This window comes from Panthera leo, chromosome C1, assembly GCF_018350215.1.
Source record: "Panthera leo isolate Ple1 chromosome C1, P.leo_Ple1_pat1.1, whole genome shotgun sequence".
NCBI classification, from domain to species: Eukaryota; Metazoa; Chordata; class Mammalia; order Carnivora; family Felidae; genus Panthera; species Panthera leo.
In genome coordinates, this window is record NC_056686.1 from 9,042,728 (window position 1) to 9,060,888 (window position 18,161).

The window sequence follows — 18,161 nt, forward strand, 5'->3', positions numbered from 1 at the left end:
ACAAAGGGGAAGAAAAGCAAGCGATTATTTTTTAAAAGGCAGCAGCAATTCTTGACTTCCACGATCCCAGCCCAGGCCTTAGCCTAGCAGTGGGGAGAAGGCACGGCCCATTGCAGGTTTCCTTCTTGTTTTGCTGGCCGGAAGCATGTGGTCCTGGAAGATGAATCTAATTTTGCTCTCGTGTTGTCCGTGGGCAGTTGCAGCCACTCCTAGATGTCATTTTCCGCAGCTGCAGACCATTTGGGTCCGGGTCCTTCTTGGGCTGTTTCTCTGCTTTAAAGCTGGCCGCATGGGCAGTGTGAGCACGGGGCCCCTGCCTCTGCGGTTCCTGCCGCCCCCTCCCACTTTCCCAGGGCCACCGGCAGAGGAGACGTGGGCCCTGGGTGAGCAGAGCCGTGCCCGTCCTCCCGACCCGCCGGTCCAGGCCAGACCGCGCGGCAGGGCAGCGGTGCCGCAGAAGGGTCTCCAGGCACGCTGGGCGCTGGACAGCCACTCCTGGCCGCACGGTCTCCCACTTCTCTGTTTCCTTCCAGTGTTTCTAGTCAGGGCTCTGGGATTTGGTTACTTACGGTTTTGTGATTGATCACCATTTCTTTCCAGTGTCCTTGACAGGAAGCTGTTCTGTGAAAAGAAATCATAGTTTGTGCTCCTTTTGTAGTCCCCGTAGTGCCCACGGCAGATGGTGCTATACATATTATGTTTAAAAAACAACAACAACAACGACAGCTAAAAATCTCATGTAAGAAGTTTTGGGATAGTAGATTTCTGATCTTCCAGGGAGGGAGGGGGGAAAATATGAATGTAAGAGAATAGAAAAGATGTTTTTATTTTGCTATAATGTGCATAATATGACTGAAGTGTAGCTGCTCTAGGAAGGGCGTCTTTGTTAAAGCGCGGGCGTTTTGGACAACGTTTGAACAAGGATGTGTGCCGTGTCTTGCTATCGTCTGGGTAGGGCCGGGCACCTTCTCCTGAATGCAGGCCCACCAGAGTTGTGGGAGGCCTGGGGGCTGGGAGCAGTCCCTCGTCACAGCCAGTCGTAGGGGGACGGTCGCCACGTAGCAGGCAGCAGAGGACGCGGAGACCCCGAGAGTCCTGTCGACACACCCGTGGTGGCTCTGCGTCTGTTGCCGCAGCCGCCGTCGGCCCCTTCGCACGCGAGACGGTTAGGGGCCCTGTGTGCGGCTGTGGGCGGGGTCTCTGCTGCGCAAATGGAGGGGTATGCTAACGGCCTCTTGCGTTTGCCCACAGCAGAGGTGAAAACCCCGAAGCGCCGGCAGCCCTTTGTCCCTTTTGCTCTGAGGAATCACACAGGCTGCACTTTGTGGTTTGCCACCCTGACCACCACACCCACCAGGTAAGGAACACCTGCTCCTGTGTGCCGGCCCAGCAGAGCAAGGTGGGCTCCTTCTTGAAGCCCTGGGGATTGTATTTGAGTCAGTGACTCGCTGTCTTGCTGGGATTTTGTGAGGGAGGTGGAATCTGTGGCCAGAGAAGTAGGTCCTGAGTCTGAAATACCCAGATTACGATCCCGGCCCTGATGCCCGTTACGTTCAAGGTAGAAGTCCAGCAGGTTAGGGATGTGAGTATGAAGGTGGGAGGGAGAAGTCACCCCATCTTTTCTCAGTCTCCACCCCCACCCCCTTTGAAAAGAAGCTGTATGTGGTTATTAAACCAAACAGCCTGCACTTTTCTTCCAAGATGGCTTTGAAAACACTCCCCATATTAAACTCCCACCAAGAATTCTTTTCCAGACTTATAGCAATTCACCCCAGATGGAAGCGGGTGGAGTTTGGAGAACAAAGAGGTTACCTGGGCGGAGTGACAGTGTTCTCTACCAGCTTTCTGCCTATGTAGACCTTGGCTCAACCCTCCAAACAGACGCTGATCTTTCCAATTTAGGGAATGAGGTGCGTGAAATAAGTAACAGAATCTGCTGACTCGAAGCCACGTTTCTCCCGCCTCCACTAAGTATGATCACGCTTCAGAGGAGATGTTTGTTTTTTAGAAGCAGTTTAGGTCTGTTCCATTCCAGATAGTCACTTAAAAACTCCCTTTAAAACTCATGACTGAGTTTACACATCTCCCTGTGTACTGGGCTCTGTTGCTGGAGGTAAGTGGCTGTGCAGTGATAGCTTTCAGCTGTTTCTAAAGCTTCACAGAAGCCGTGATGGTCACAAAGATAACTGTAGTTACTGACCTTTTAGTTTATCCTGGTAGCCAGGCTGTATGGCCTTCTTATGTAGATCGAGTGCCCGGAGGGTTTCTGCCCCCAGCACCAAGCTCTGGTGAGAGGGAGTCGAGAGAGAAAGAGGGACAAGCTGGCGTTGTCTGCTTTGGTTCCAGGGCTGCACTGTCCCACAGTGGGAGTCCAGGGCTCGTTCCAGAAGGGAATGGAACGTTTCTTGATGATGCTCACAATGTCAGCGAATGGCGGGAAGTCCTCACGGGTGAAGAGATTCCCTTTGAATTTGAGGCAAGAGGAAAGCTAAGACACAGGTAAAGCGTTGTGTGTTCTCTTCCTCCCCACCAAATAGACTGTATATGTCTGTATATTATAAAAGATAGTCTCTAATGTTTTACGTTTTCACTTGCCTTTATTAATGATTTTAATGTTTTATCTTTTTATTATGATGATGATGATGTTTTAAAATATTTATTTTGAGAGAGAGAGAGAGAGCATGTGTGTGTGTGCGAGAGTGGGGTAAGGGCAGAGAGAGAGGGAGACAGAGAATCCCAAGCAGGCTGCCAGCTGTCAGCACAGAGCCCAACGTGGGGGCTCGAACTCACGAACTGTGAGATCATGATCTGAGCCAAAGTCAAGAGTCGGACACTTAAGCGACTGAGCCACCCAGGTGCCCCTAATGTTTTATTTTTAAAAGGTATTTTGAAAATCAGCGTTTCCTTTCACTGTCTTGGAAATACATTTCGTTTCCATTAATTATCCCTTTATTTGACACATGAGCTGATAACCAGTGTGTTTCCCATAATTTGGCCGAAAGATGGAGAGCAGCTGTCAAGTTCATTGTGTCCTAGCCTGGTTTTTATGGCACAGTGGTGACCTGATTTTGTTGTGTGTTGTTATTTGTTGTAATTGAGGTATGGTTGACACAGTGTGACATTAGTTTCGGCTGTACAACCTGGTGATTGGACAGCTCTCCGTTAGGCTGTGCTCGCCACAGGTGTGACTGCCATCTGTCACCACGCAGCGCTTTTACAGGGCCACCGACTATATTCCCTGTGCTGTGCTTGTCTCCCTGTGACTTACTCCTTCCCCAACTGGCATGACATGCTATTCTTAAAAGGTTATCCGAGCACGTCGGTTTTAGCTTTAAGAGACGCACGTGCCACATAGCACTCTTAGCAAGCAAGTGGTTTCAGGAAGCAGGGCCAATAATGATAAGGACTTCTGATTCTAAGGAGGATAAGAATGACTCATCTGGGGAGACTGCTGGCCAGTGCGCTCTTGAAACAGCCAGCCGGAGGACCGGAATAAATGTGAAAGAGGTTCTGTCTGGTTACTGAGAGGTCATAAAATGTCCTTTTGTTTGCAAACATGTTTAAGTGGAAGGGCTATCGGGTGGATAGCGAATAGGTTAAGATTTTAGCATTTGAGCCTCATACCCGTTTTCAAGCAGGGCTGAAATTTAAGAGCTCGGCTTCAGCCTTCCGTGGTCTTCTGCTTCCCTGTGCTTTAAGTCTTTGTGTGCAAACCTGCCCCCGAGTCAGACAGTTCTTCCTCATGTGTCACTTGTACCAACACATCATTCCCTCGTGGCAGGCCTTCTTTACTTGTGGGCCCCCTCGGTGATTACACAGGAAAAACGGAGCTTAGAAAATCACCGTGCTGGGCACATGTACCGGGAAGCCACGGTAGAATTTCCAGGGATGAGTGGGGAGCATTTTCCTGTTCCACAAAGTTCCTGGAGAAGCCAATTGTGGAAGTGCTGGCTGCATTTCTTAATCAGCACGGCCTCCGTTGTGACAGAAGGGGTTTGACCTCTTTGTCATTTCCGTTTTAGTACACCCGTCCAGTAACGCTTTTCAAGTCCCACTGTTCTGCTTGAATTCATCAAAATAAATGCCTTCTCTGGCTTTTCCAGCTCTTTGGCGCACGGTACCCCCACTCCCTGCCTCCCTCCCCTTTTCCTGTCAGCCCCAAGTCCACTTCCCCATTTCAGGCTTCTGGCTTGAATTAGGCAAAATCTAAAATAGAATTAAATGTGCAATTTCCTCCCGTTCCTCCTGTTCTGCCCCCTGCCTTCTCTGCTCTAGTTTCAGCTGAGGACTTCAGCCCTAACGCTCGGAGGGCTCCGTCTCTCATAACCTGTCTGTAGTCTTGTAGGACCGAAGCCAAACAACTGAATGTGGTTCCAAGAGAAGTAGGGAGCCAAGAAGAAAATGCCATCTTACGCATTTCCGAGAGTACGGTTATGTGACGAAATTGCTGGTGCAACGGTTTTACCACCCCGCTGCAATGGTTATACCTGACGTCGCTTTATCGAGCTTGGGGTGGGGGCTGGTGGGGGAAGAAGCTGGGCTTGTGCACAGGACTTGCAAAGTTTGTACAAAGGGAGGGTAAACGCGCTCTTGCTCAAGCTTTACGGATCTTGCACTTTTAAGTGTGACACCCACTTAAAAATATTCTCCTGATTTTTCTCGCATTAGGTAATCCTCAAAAAGGCTTGGCCAACTGGGTTTTTAGGTCTTTATACGGTAAATCAGATTTGACTCTTTGCTTCCGCTTTCTTACCCTTTTTCCGATTGTGCTTAACATGCTTTCCCGTGTTCTCCTTGGTAGACACACCCACGACCTCCGGATTCATCAGCTGCAAGTGAGAGTGAACGGCTGGGAGCAAGTGAGCCCAGTGTCTGTGGACAAAGTCGGGACATTTTTCCGCTATGCAGCACCGGATAAGAATTCCTCTTCCTCTACGGTGTGTGGCTCTAGAATGGGTATTTAGTGGCACCGTGGTGCCCCGGCCACATGCCCTGAAAGCCAGTCAGACAGGTTAAGCCCGTCACTCTGCTCTAGTGAAATCTTGCTCCTCGTTTCCCCTAGCTCTAGCAGGAAGACCTAAGTATATTTTGGGTCAGTCGTAGGCGGTCGTAGTCAATATGTAGGTAAGCCGCCAGTGGTCAATTTCAGCAGAGAAACGAGATCCAAAATCGGCGGGAACGTGTATCACCTCACCTGTGCAGACCCATTTCGTACTCACTTAGCCCGACTGGCAGTGTGCTAATCTGCCGGCCGCGTGTGTACTGGCTCGGCTTGCACGTGCCGTTCTGCTTCCTTTATATACGGCCTTCTTTACATTTCCGTAGTGCTGTTCCTTGATCCTTCTAGTTCTGTGTCTCCACTCTCCTCCCTTCTGGCATAAGGACAGATGTCCACCGTCGTTACTTATTTTCTGATCACACATCCTCTCACACACGCTTGCCCTGACGTGACCCCAGCCTGCAGTCTTTCGGGGTGGCAGGGCCAGCCTGGGCGGTGACGCAGGCGGCCTCCCTGTCTGGGACACGCGGGTAGAGGCTGGCGTTGCAGCTGGCGTGGCCGCCTCAGGGGCTCCCACCCAGGACCCGGTCGTACTTCGGAGGATAACTGCATTTGTTTCGGGGTAGCCAGTGATGAAGAGGAAAGTGCAAAGGCCTCACAGCTTTCCCCATGCTCCCTTATTCATGAAAAATACCCTCCCTCCAAGAACACTGTTCTCTCTCCGCTTCTGCTCTTGTGCCCCGAGTTTCTTAGAAGAGGAAGCCTTCTCTCCGGATTACGTTCCCGCCTAAATTTCCATCTAGTAAGGAAAGGAATCATCCCCGCCCCCCCCCCCCCCCCGCCCCGATACCTTTCTGTTGTATTGATGTGTCCTGGAGAAATTCCGTGTACATGGAATGGTTATAAAATGAATATTGCCTTTTCCATATCCTCTAAGATGTTTTCTCTTCACGATGGACCACACTTGACTGAGACTATTTAGAAATCCCACCCTTTCAAGCACATTACATTGTCATTGAATTTAACGATGCCTGTCATTTGAGGTCTGCGCTGGCTCTCTGACTTTTGGAATCTTTTCTTAGATTGGCAGCCCAGGCAGCAGAACGAATATTATTCATCCCCAGGTTTATGTGAGTATGGTTTTCCTGTGTCACTGCGTTTATTGACTGTATACACTGCGTTTCAACCATACATAGATGTCCTGATGATCCCAGGACTTCGTGACCTATGTGTGATTGAAACTGACCTTTGTCCTTTTCTGTTAACAATTACCTTCTTTTTATAAGAACCTGCAAGAAAGCGTTTGAACTAACTTGGTATGTTAGACCTAGCGTTAACAGGGGAGGAGGAGAAAACACCCATGTTGTGGTTCAAGGTCCCCTTCTCTTTCTAAGTTAAAATATAAATTAACCCTCTGTGGCTGTATGCATTTCCTAGGTTTTAGTTGCAAGGTCATAAAAGTAAATAAGAATGAAAAATACTAAGATTTTTTTTTTTTCCCATTTGGCTCTTGAAACATCACCAGAAGATGACATTAAAAAACTCTTTTCATATTTGTGCTTTTACTTTCTTCTGACGGTAGTAGGTTTTGAAATGTGAGATTTCAGGTATGTTTAAGAAGCAGCGGTGTCAAGATTTAAAACTATTTTTCTTGGGCCTTGGCTCTTTCGGGGCTTTGCCAGGCTGGGTCAGCGGAGGCTTTGGTGATGATTTTGGCTGGGATTCTGTCCCTCTGAAAACCCTCCAGAAACTGATAGTTTGTCTTTTCATTGGGCCTTCCTGGAAGTCTTGGTTCAAAACATGGAGGAGCTCTTCATTTTGTTGTTCATTAGTTTGGTTTCCACGTATTGTTTGTTTTAATAAAAAAGTTGGCAATATGAAAAGCTTGGATGTAGTGTCATTTGTTTCTCCGTTAAAAAAAAAAAAAAGAAGCACTGTCAGTATGTTCTGGACACTCATTCAAAGAATGGTAGTTGCAGAAACCTTCTCTTTGGTGTACCTGATGTGGGGTTTTATACTTTAAAAAAGGAAAAAACTCGGCACTTGATAGTAAAACAAAACGTGTGTTGGATGTGTGAATGAACACATGGAAAAAGAAAGTAGTGGCTGCAACCCAAGACCAAAAGTAAATGACTTCCCTCCGCTCTGTTGAGTTTCGGAACCTCGGTGTCCCGTTTATGAAAGGGTGATTATTGAACAGAGCTGAAAAAGTTGTGAAGAGAGAGAAGTTTGATTTTAAAGCTCTTTGAAATACAAATGTTGCTTCTTCTACAGGCATGCCAACAAATTGTGTATGGGCCTAGAGAGTAATTTTTATGACATTTAGGGGGAAAACGTAATTATTGTTCCTGTGAAAGGCATACCAGTGCAGACAACTCTTTCTCCTACACTCTGTGGATTTTACAAAGACAGGCTCTAATCTCAGAAGACTTCCTTCTGTTTTTCTGTGTGTATTGGGTAGTATCCAGCCCATTGTTAGTGTTGAAGGAGTGTTTCTCGCTTTAATGTTAATCTGAGAGAAAAATACCACAGAAGGTAAATCATCTCATGTTTTTCAAAGTCTTACCTCAGTGTTTCTGAACGTTTGGTTGCTTTGGATGATCTTTACTCCCCTCCAGTAGAGTTGAAAACAAGTGTCGTTCACAGTTTCCATATAAGGGCTGAGGTATAAGAACCCAAGGGCATTAGGGTGATTTCCAGCAGACAGTTTCTTATCAAATTGCAGGAAGCTTGGAAGATTTAATAGGTTATTATGGGTCTTAGTGTCTTTATAATGTGTCTAGAGGCCTCGGACTGATTTTTCTTTGTGATACACTTTGTGACACCGCGTCTGAGTAGAGTATCTGTCTTTTTCTAGAAATGTTTAAGATTGGCTACATTCATGGCGTCTATCTGTAGGATATTCATGCCCATTAAAGATGAGTGGTTTTAGGGTTGAATGACTAATTTCACTGAAGGGTTAGAGTAATAAGATGCTTTTGATTTAGGCATCCTAGTTGGTATTGCTGTATTTTGTGTGCTTTTTCACGAGCACGGCTGTGGTGCTTTTATTCCTGTCTTACAGTTCTCTTCGCTCCCGCCTGTCCGGGTGGTCTTCGCCGTGACGATGGAAGGCAGTGCTCGGAAAGTCATCACCGTCCGGTCTGCCCTCATTGTGAAGAACAGGCTTGAGACACCAATGGAACTAAGACTGGATAGCCCGTCAGCTCCCGACAGTGAGTTTTGACATAGTCTGTCCCCCTTTTATCCTGAGAGAGTCAAACTTTTGGGCGGGAGACCATTCCCCGAAGATGCTGACCCTTGTTTTCTGTGCCAGAGCCTGTGGTGCTGCCTGCCATCATGCCAGGGGATTCGTTTGCTGTGCCTTTACATCTCACTTCTTGGCGGCTACAGGCCCGGCCCAAGGGGTTGGGCGTATTTTTCTGTAAGGCTCCTATCCACTGGACCAATGTAGTGAAGACTGCAGAGGTTAGCAGCAGCAAACGAGAGTGCCACTCTATGGACTTGGACAAAAGCCGGTTCTTCAGGTACGCACAGTACTGGGATGGCATGTCAGTTTTGCTTTTTTTAAAAAAAAATCATTCTCTCTCTGAGGACCCTTAGTGATTCAGTTGTGCTTATTTAAAATCTTAAAGTTCTGGGGCTCCTGGGTGGCTCAGTCGGTTGGGCACCCGACTTCGGCTCAGGTCATGATCTCGCGGTCCGTGAGTTCGAGCCCCGCGTCAGGCTCTGTGCTGACGGCTCAGAGCCTGGAGCCTGTTTCAGATTCTGTGTCTCCCTCTCTCTCTCTGACCCTCCCCTGTTCATGCTCTGTCTCTCTCTGTCTCAAAAATAAACATTAAAAAAAAAATTAATAAAATAAAATCCTAAAGTTCTTTTTTTTTTTTTTTTTAGTTTATTTTTTGAGCGAATGAACAAGCAGGGTAGGGGCAGAGAGAGAGGGGGAGAGAAAATCCCAAGCAGGCTCTGCACTGTTAGCGCAGAGCCCGATGCGGGGCTTGAACCCACGAACCACAAGATCACAACCTGAGCTCAAATCAAGAATCAGACACTCAACCGACCGAGCCACCCAGGCACCCCTAAAATCATAAAGTTCTTATTCCTTAAGTCCTTGTGTTAGAGTTTATAAGGAGTCAAGGGTTAATCTTTGGTGGGGGTGGGACTGTTGCTTATCATCTAATATTTATGGGAGAAACCACCAAAACACACATGTAGGATCAGACACTGGCCTGTGTGCATCAGTATAAAGAGAGGACATGTAGAGAGGGAAGAAAAAAATAATACTAGTTCCCATTCCTAAATTGAGAAGCAAAATCCTCGGGTTAGAAGTTTTCATATGATGGATTTCAGAGGAATTTGGAGGAAGGCTCGTGTACCTAGCACTGACTTTCCTTGGGGACCTTGACAAAATTATCTAATCATTTAGACTCCTGTTTGCCCCTTCCAAAGAGAATAAGGAATATGTTTCCAGATTCATTGTTAGATCCTTCTGAACTTAGACTTTAAACTTACCTGGACTAGAGGCTATCAGGTTAGGTTTCTCTGTAGGGAAGTTAGGCATTCATTTAGTGTAAACTTAAGAGGTGCAAGAAGAGTGTAAAGAATTTCAGTATGCCCTTTACCCAGAGTGGCCATTGTTAACAGACTGACAAGGGAGAAATAGGTAAATGCATAGCCATAACGGACTGTTTTCATACTTCTCTGTCAATAATTTGCAAAATAAAAACAATAAAGATACAAAAGGATTTGAACGGTGCTGTCAATCAGCTTGTCAAAATTGACATTTATAAAACACTTTTACCAACAACTCCAGATTGTACATTCACATCAACTATGTGTGGAATAGTCCTCAAGAGAGACCATCTACTGGGCCGTAAAACAAAGATCAATAAATATTAAAAGAATTGAGGGATGCCTGGGTGACTGAGTTGGCTAAGCGGCCGACTTTGGCTCAGGTCATGATCTCGAGGTCCGTGAGTTCGAGCCCCACGTCGGGCTCTGTGCTGACAGCTCAGAGCCTGGAGCCTGCTTTGGGTTATGTGTCTCCCTCTCTCTCTGCCCCTCCCCCATTCACACTCTGTTTCTCTCTGCCTTTCAAAAATGAATAAATGCTAAAAAAAAAAAAAAAAAAAAGAACTGAAACCATACATAGTATATCTCATGATCACAATAGAATTAAAGTGAGAATCAGTAACAATAAGATGCCTCTAAAATCCCTAAATATTTGGAAAATTAAACAGTACATTTCTAGATAACCCAGGGGTCAAGAAAGAAATCACAAAGGATATTAAAAGTATTCTGAACTGGACAATAATAAAAATTAGACATTAAAATGTGGGGGAGGCAGCAAAAGCAGTTCTAGAGAAAAATGTATAGTTGTTTTGTTTTGAGAAATATGTAGCTTTTAATGCTCTTATTAGAAAATAAGGAAGATGTAAAATCGATGTAAGCCTCTACCTTAAGGTAGAAACCAAAATCAATTAGAAATAAATAGAAAAAGGACATGATAAAAATGTGTGGAATTCAAAAAAATAGAAAAATAGAGAAAATCAACAATGTCAAAGTGGCTTTTTGAAAAGATTACTGAATTTGGTAAATGTCTTATAAGACTGATCAAGCAGAAAAGAAAGAAAACACGAATTACCATATAAAGAATGAAAAGAGGAGACATTATTATAGATCCTACAGACATTAAAAGGATTAAAAGGAGATTCTGTGAACAGTTTTGTACAGATAAATTCCACCCTTGAATCCTAGAATGACAAATTTCTTTAAAAACAAAGATTACCAAAACTGACACAAAGAAGAGATAGACAAATATTTGATAAAGAAATTTAAAATTTTAAAATAATTTATTATTTTTTAAATTTACATCCAAGTTAACATATAGTGCAACAATGATTTCAGGAGTAGATTCCTTAATGCCCCTTACCCATGTAGCCCATCTCCCCCTCACAACCCCTCCAGTAACCCTCTGTTTGTTCTCCATATTTAAGAGTCTCTTCTGTTTTGTCCCCCTCCCTGTTTTTATATTATTTTTGCTTCCCTTCCCTTATGTTCATCTGTTTTGTCTCTTAAAGTCCTCATATGAGTGTAGTCATTTGACACTTGTCTTTCTCTGACTAATTTCGCTTAGCATAATACCCTCTAGTTCCATCCATGAAGTTGCAAATGGCAAGATTTCATTCTTTTTGATTGCCGAGTAATACTCCATTGTGTATATATACCACATCTTCTTTATCCATTCATCCATCGATGGAAATTTGGGCTCTTTCCATACTTTGGCTATTGTTGATAGTGCTGCTATGAACACGCGGGTGTCCCTTCGAAACAGCACACCTGTATCCTGTGGATAAATACCTAGTAGTGCAATTGCTGGGTCATAGGGTAGTTCTAAGGAAATTTAATTTTTAATAAAAACCTTTCCCATAACGAAGACTTTAGGCCCATGTGGCTCCACTAGTGAATTCTACCAGACATTTTAGGAAGAAATAATACCAGTTCTAGGTAAACTCTTTCAGAAAGCAGGGGAGGAGGGAACAGTTCTTCATTTATTTTATGAGGCCAGCATATACCTGGTACCCAAACTGGCATAGATATTATTAAAAAAAAAAAAAAAAAGGAACTACAAACTGGTATTCCCACATGAGATGCAAAAATTCCTAACTGTTACCAAATAGGAATCCAGCAAGTGAAGTTTATTCCAGGAATGTAAGATTATTTTCACATTTGAAAATTGATATATGTAATTTACTGTATTAACCTAAAAGACTAAACGAGAAAAACCTATCAGATTATCTCATTAAATGCCAAATAAGCAAAAAGCTTACAACACCCATTCATGCTAATATTCAGCAAACTAGCAACCAAAGGGAATATTACAATCTACTTAAGGGCATTTGTCGTAAACGTACAGCTACCATTATACTTAAACTTTTTTCCCTTGAGATTGAGAACCAGCAACTTCATTTGACATTGCAGTAGCAGTCCTAGCCATTGTAATAGGGACAAATAAGTAAACAAGAAATTGAAAAAGCTTAAAGATCTGAAAAGAACTAAAACTTGTTATATGCAGATGACACAGTCATGTATGTAGAGAACTATGGACTCCATACGATTATGAGGCCCAATAAAGTTATCAAGATTTCAAGATTTAAGATCAAGATTTAAGATATAGGAATCAATTGTATTCTTATATTCTAGCCATGAACAATTGGAAGTGTAATTTTAAAAAGACACTACTTACAATAGCACCAGAAAACATTAATTACCCAGGAATCAATCTGAGGAATTATGTGCCAGCCTTCAATGCTAGAAGTGACAAAACCTTGCCAAGAGATATTAAAGAAAACCCAGTAACTAAGTGGAAAGATAACAAAGTTCATGGATTGGAAGACAAAATGTTGTTAGGATTTCCATTCTTGCTAAATTGATCTGGAGGTACAACCCAGTTGGCTAGCTGCAGCCCAATCGGCTGTCAACAGAATGATGAATAAATAAAAAATGGTACATTCATATACTGGCATGTGGACAAAATTCTGATACATATAGTAGCATGGTTGCATCTTGTAGAAATTTCATTTTACACACAAAAAAAGCCAGACATGGGGAGTAACCTATACTGTATCATTCCATTTACATGCAATTCAAGAACAGGCTCAACCAATATATAAGTGATAAGTATCAGACAGTGGTTGCTTCTTTCTTAGGAGAGGATGTTGCCTGGAAAGGGAAAGGAGGGAACTTTCTGCAGTGAGAGAAAGATTCTATAACGGTGTTGGGTCGTGGTTAACGAGGTATACATATTTGTCAAAACTCACCAAACTGAACATTTAAAATTACACATCTTACTGTATTTTTAACTATATACCTCAGTATAAATGTGTCTGAGATTGAAAACTGCAAATATCCTACTGAATTGTTGAACCGGTTTAGTGTTAAGCTTTCTCATACTCCACTAAGGAAGAAAAATTCAAGTTCTTTATTTAGGCTGATGGTTTTTCCACTGCTTTGTCTTCATAGGTTTTGCGTAGCCATAAAGAAGGAGAATTACCCAGATTATATGCCCTCAAACATATTTTCTGACAGTGCAAAGCAGATCTTCAGACAACCCGGGCATACCATATATCTCCTGCCAACTGTGGTCATCTGCAACTTGTTACCTTGTGAACTTGATTTTTATGTTAAAGGAATGCCAATTAATGGGACATTGAAACCTGGCAAAGAGGTGGCCCTGCACACAGCTGACACATCCCAGAACATCGAATTAGGTAAGGGTTTAGTCAGATAATCATCTGTGGTAACGCTATGGAAACGTCCATGAGTCTTTTGTGATCATTTGGTAAACATTTTAGAAAAATTATCACACATAGGCTATCTCAATAACCGAGCTCAAAGGATTTATGCAGTTGAAATAAAAAAGCTTCTTGGAAAATTACCAAAAGAAAAAACCTAAGCAGATCCAAAAGATTTACGGAGGAAGCACTCAACAGAGCCTTTTTCTTGTGTTGTTTACTTGATGTGATTTCAATGGGAAGTCATTTCATCTTTTCAAACCTTACGTTTTCCTGACTGTAAAATATGCAAAATCCTACATCTCTCCTCTTTTCAGGAAAGGAGAAAACATTTGCTCAGTATAGACTGTACTCTGGGCGTCATGTCAAGGGCTTTTATACCCGTCATCTCATGTAATCCTTACAGTAGTTACTTGTCCTGTTTACTGACGAGGAAATTGAGGTCTGGGGTGTTTCATGCACCTGGTGATTTTCACTAGGGGTGGATGAAGTCAAAGTCAAGAATCATTGTATTTGTAGCACTTAAGGATTTGTGGTTTTTTTTTTTTTTTTTTAAGTTTATTTATCTTGAGAGAGAAAGTGCACACATGAGCAGTGGAGTGGCAGAGAGAGAGGGAGACAGAGAGTCCCAAGCAGGCTCTGCACTGTCAGCACAGAGCCTGACACGGGGCTCAACCCCACAAACCATGACATCATGATCTGAGCTGAAACCAAGAGTCATACGTTAACTGACTGAGCCACCCAGGCGCCCCAGGACATGTTTTTTTTAAGGTTGTTTTAGACACATTGAAAGGTAATGACGTAGATATTTGTGTCTGTACAGTTTCATGAATGATCTCACTGTGTCACCTCATTGCATTTCACAGTCCCTGTCTCAGCCAGACGCTGTTATCCCCATTTTACAGATGCGGAACCTCACACGCATTGCACTTAGGCAACCTCTTCCACAATGTTTCTTGACCCCTGCGGGAAATGGCAACGTCTCCCCACCGCCCACCCCCACCACTGTGCGCACACCCAGCACTCTTCTCTTCCCAGCCATGCTGTACGTGGATTATGACTTTTAATAACGACCCTGTGACAGACCTACTGGTATTCTCCCCACTTGGCAGATTAGCTTGCCCCATGTTGCACAGCTGGTAAGGACAGACTGGGAATCGGAAGCAAGCCAGTGGAGCTGGAGAATCCTTGACTCTGTTACCCTGTACTTGCCTTTACTGTGTTTGAGGTGCCCAGCTCAGGGCCTGATGAGGAGTAAGCTCACAATAATCATAGCTGTCATTGATAGATTTTTGGTATTTCCATCCTTCTGATTGTGCAGTTCAGACTCTCTCCTGTACCTTCCAGGCCATCTGGTTTGCTTCATGTTTATTCTCGCCCCAGTGCAGGGAAAATGGCCGTTCTAATGACATTTTTTGCCAGTGCCATCTATAGTTCTGATTTTTCCAAGAAGTACCCAATTTTGTTTGGCTTTGGACTATTTTGACAAACGAAAGTGAGAAACCAGGAGGACAGTAGCTTGTATCTTCTTCAGGGGTATCGCTGGAGAACTTCCCACTCTGTAAAGAATTGCTCATTCCACCGGGAACCCAAAACTACATGGTAAGAATGCGACTCTACGACATCAACCGGCGGCAGCTGAACCTCACCATCCGGATTGTTTGTCGAGCAGAAGGATCCTTGAAGATCTTCATTTCTGCTCCATATTGGCTGATTAACAAAACAGGTATGTACAGAGGCTGCTCAACTGGGCCTTTGGCGCCGGTCATGGGAATTCAGATTCATTTGCTCCGCTAACCGAGTGGAGCCAATGCAAATAGATGACTTCAACAGTGTAAGCTGCCGAAACTCTCCTGCCTCCATAAGAAGTGCTTCATCATGGTCAAAACTGTCCTTTCAGACAACAAACTGAGCCCACAAAATAAATTCAGTTTTCACCATTTTCCCCTGTGACAATTTTTTTTCCTTTGCCACTTACATCTGTCTTGCATAGACCGGGTGGGATTGATGTAAACTTTCCCCTCCTCCCTAAAGGGTTACCGCTGATCTTCAGACAGGACAATGCAAAGACAGACACTGCAGGCCAGTTCGAAGAGCATGAGCTGGCCCGGAGCCTGAGCCCTCTCTTATTCTGCTACGCGGACAAAGAGCAGCCCAACCTGTGAGTACAGTAATTTATGGAAAGGGGAAGTAAGCTCCTAGGCGAGGGAAAAAATTAGCAAAGGCTCTAGTGTGTCCGTGTAAGTAGAAATATACTGTAGATAACAGTCCTGACTTGGCAGGGGAAGAGAACCATGACCTAATGGGATTTTTTTGGATCTAATTTCTGTGTCATTTGATATTGAAAATAAACCATTTGGTGGGTTGGTAATGAAAGCTAGTTTTATTTTACACGTATTGAAGCAGTTCTATTCGTAACTCTGCCAGTGAGCAGAGCCCCCACGGGTTCCCATCCCTTCTCTGCCTGGTTTTCTCCTGCACGGAGCCCTCAGCCCAGGCAGCAGAGCTGGCATCAGAGGGGAACACAGCCTGGCTCTTTGGTAAAACAGCCACCCCACTGACCCAGTCCAGGGCGATTTGTGTAAGGGCTCAGGGTCCATCGCTTTTACCCTTGACATAAACGGTGCCATTTCAAGATCTCAGAGCCCTCATCGCATGCTGAAAGGCCGGGAAGAGCACCCGTTGGGAGAGTTAGATGACCTGCCTTTGAGCATGTGGTAGGAGCATGAATTCCCTTTTGTTCTTGGTTTTGACATTCTGCTTTTTATAGGGGTCTTCTAATCTGGAGCCTTCCTCCAAAGAGACATGAGCGCAGGTGATGGCGCTACAGTGCCATTTGCTGTCACAGAGGAGGAGAGATGTGCTGCAGCCTTCCTAGGAAGGCTCGGGGAGCGCTGGGTGCCAGTGGGCGCAGACATGTCTCCCAGGGAGGGCTGCAGTCTCGGTTGGCCCTGGAGTCGGGGGGATTGACCGGGGTGCTAGACATGGTGGGAGACACATACAGCCACTTGGCACGTCGGCAAGCCATGTCTCACACCTTTCCTGAGGGGATTCTGACAGTGTCAGATCTAGGACTTGACATTTGTGACCCACTTTGACATATCCAGGGAACTCAACAGTTCCCAAAGCATTTCTGCATAGACCATCACCTTTGATTCTCTCAACATCCCAATGGATTCGACAGGGCAGGAAATACTGTTTTACTTTAAGATGAGGAAACTGAGACTCAGAGAGGGTTACTCGTGCAAGGTTACGTGGCCATTGGTGGTAGACCCGGAACACATACTCAAGAATTACGTTTCCGGGATCCCTGACAAGACACTGGCCCACGTAACAATGCTTTGCCGTTGTAACAGTACCAGGCCTGAGAAAGAACATACCGTCAGCTGCCTCCTCTCTACTTTTGTGTGTGCGGAACCACGTGTACACTTTTCTCTTACATTCAAGGTATTTTCACAAACCCTTGAAACACCTGCGATAGGAAAGTATCAGTTTGCCTTGAACTCTTGTTTTTCAGGGGAATGAGGTATCGTAGCATTTTCCTTATGCTTTATGCTCATAGAATCCTTGAATCTTCTCCTGGCGTGTCTAGCTATAGATGTCAGCACATTTCATGCGTTGTGGTGCCGTGGCTGCCTCCAAGATAGGGTGTTGCCCGCTGGTTGTTGGCCTGCTGTGTTTGGGAATCGCCCGAGAGTGAGGAGGAGCCAGTATTAGAGTTCCGTTTCGGGTGGTAGCTGTAGCAGTGGTCCCTGATTAGAACAGGTGGATGAGACTTTCCTATGGATGAATACATGTATCTCTGCTTTTCTGCCCCACAGCTGCACGATGCGAATCGGAAGGGGGATTCATCCGGAAGGCATGCCGGGCTGGTGTCAGGGCTTCTCACTGGATGGCGGTAGTGGTGTCCGAGCTTTGAAAGTCATCCAGCAAGGAAACCGCCCAGGGCTGATCTATAACATTGGTGGGTTACATTTGGAGCAGCGGGAGAATCAGAACCATTGGCCGATGACCTCAGGCTTGGAGGAATAAGCTGGCCATACGTTTTGGCCTGGCTGCAAGTGCTGATTTTCTCGTTTGGCATTGGGTCAGGTATCTGTTCTCCGAATGCTAGATTGATATCAACACAGACCTATTCTCCTAGGGATCGCAGGAGCCACGGAAACACTGCCCTTTTGAGGTCTGGGGCTCTGTTTAATTTCAGACTCACCTGTGTTAGGAAAGTATCAGTTTGGCTTGAATCCTTGTTTTTCATGGGAATAATAGGAACACTTAGAATGCTTTTCATCCTCCAACCATTTCCCACGCATTCATTAAAACTTGCAAACCCTCAGAGGGCAAGAAGCATTGTTCACCTTGAAACTGAAGCAGAGAGGTTAAGTGACTTGCCCAGACGCAAAGGGCAAGTCTGGGTCAGAAGTAGGATTCTAATTGGGGTGTATGCATTTGAAGCAGAAAATATAATAAAATGCACTTAGCAGTTATAGTAATTAGAAGCCCGTAAAGTAGCTTAGCTTGTGGAGGTGGAGAGTGGGGAGGGAAGCGGGGAACACTGGTCTGTATGCCTCCTGGCCATCAGGAATGCTCAACTCCAAAGATTTTCTGAAGAGTTAAGCTTGACTTAAATATGTCTCGGGTTTAATACGTTAGCAGCGTACCCTTCCTTTAGTACATAATTTCCAAACACTCAAAGCTCTGTTGAGTGTTGGATGTTGGAAAACCATCTAGAACTGTGCTGCCCATTGAACTCTCTGCAATGATGGCAGTGCTCCATTTCACACTGTCCAGCCCTGCAGTGCTAGCCACACGTGGCCACCAAGCACGCGCGCGAGAGTACATTGCTAAGAAACGTGGTAAGTGTGACCAAG

General features: G+C 44.8%; 1 protein-coding gene across 8 annotated transcripts in view; it reads left to right on the plus strand.

Moving 5' to 3' along the window:
* VPS13D (vacuolar protein sorting 13 homolog D) overlaps positions 1 to 18,161 on the plus strand; it is a 266,928-nt gene that overhangs the window by 100,289 nt on the left and 148,478 nt on the right. For 6 of the 8 annotated variants that reach the window (XM_042954200.1, XM_042954202.1, XM_042954203.1 and 3 more), the window contains 10 exons: positions 1,255 to 1,357; positions 2,347 to 2,499; positions 4,802 to 4,937; positions 6,082 to 6,129; positions 8,064 to 8,214; positions 8,316 to 8,526; positions 13,022 to 13,269; positions 14,828 to 15,019; positions 15,328 to 15,454; positions 17,115 to 17,257. In XM_042954200.1, coding sequence (XP_042810134.1) covers positions 1,255 to 1,357; positions 2,347 to 2,499; positions 4,802 to 4,937; positions 6,082 to 6,129; positions 8,064 to 8,214; positions 8,316 to 8,526; positions 13,022 to 13,269; positions 14,828 to 15,019; positions 15,328 to 15,454; positions 17,115 to 17,257 — 1,512 coding nt within the window. Of the gene's footprint in view, positions 1 to 1,251; positions 1,358 to 2,346; positions 2,500 to 4,801; positions 4,938 to 6,081; positions 6,130 to 8,063; positions 8,215 to 8,315; positions 8,527 to 13,021; positions 13,270 to 14,827; positions 15,020 to 15,327; positions 15,455 to 17,114; positions 17,258 to 18,161 lie in introns of all 8 variants that reach the window. The other 2 variants (XM_042954201.1, XM_042954205.1) reach the window with 1 other exon arrangement.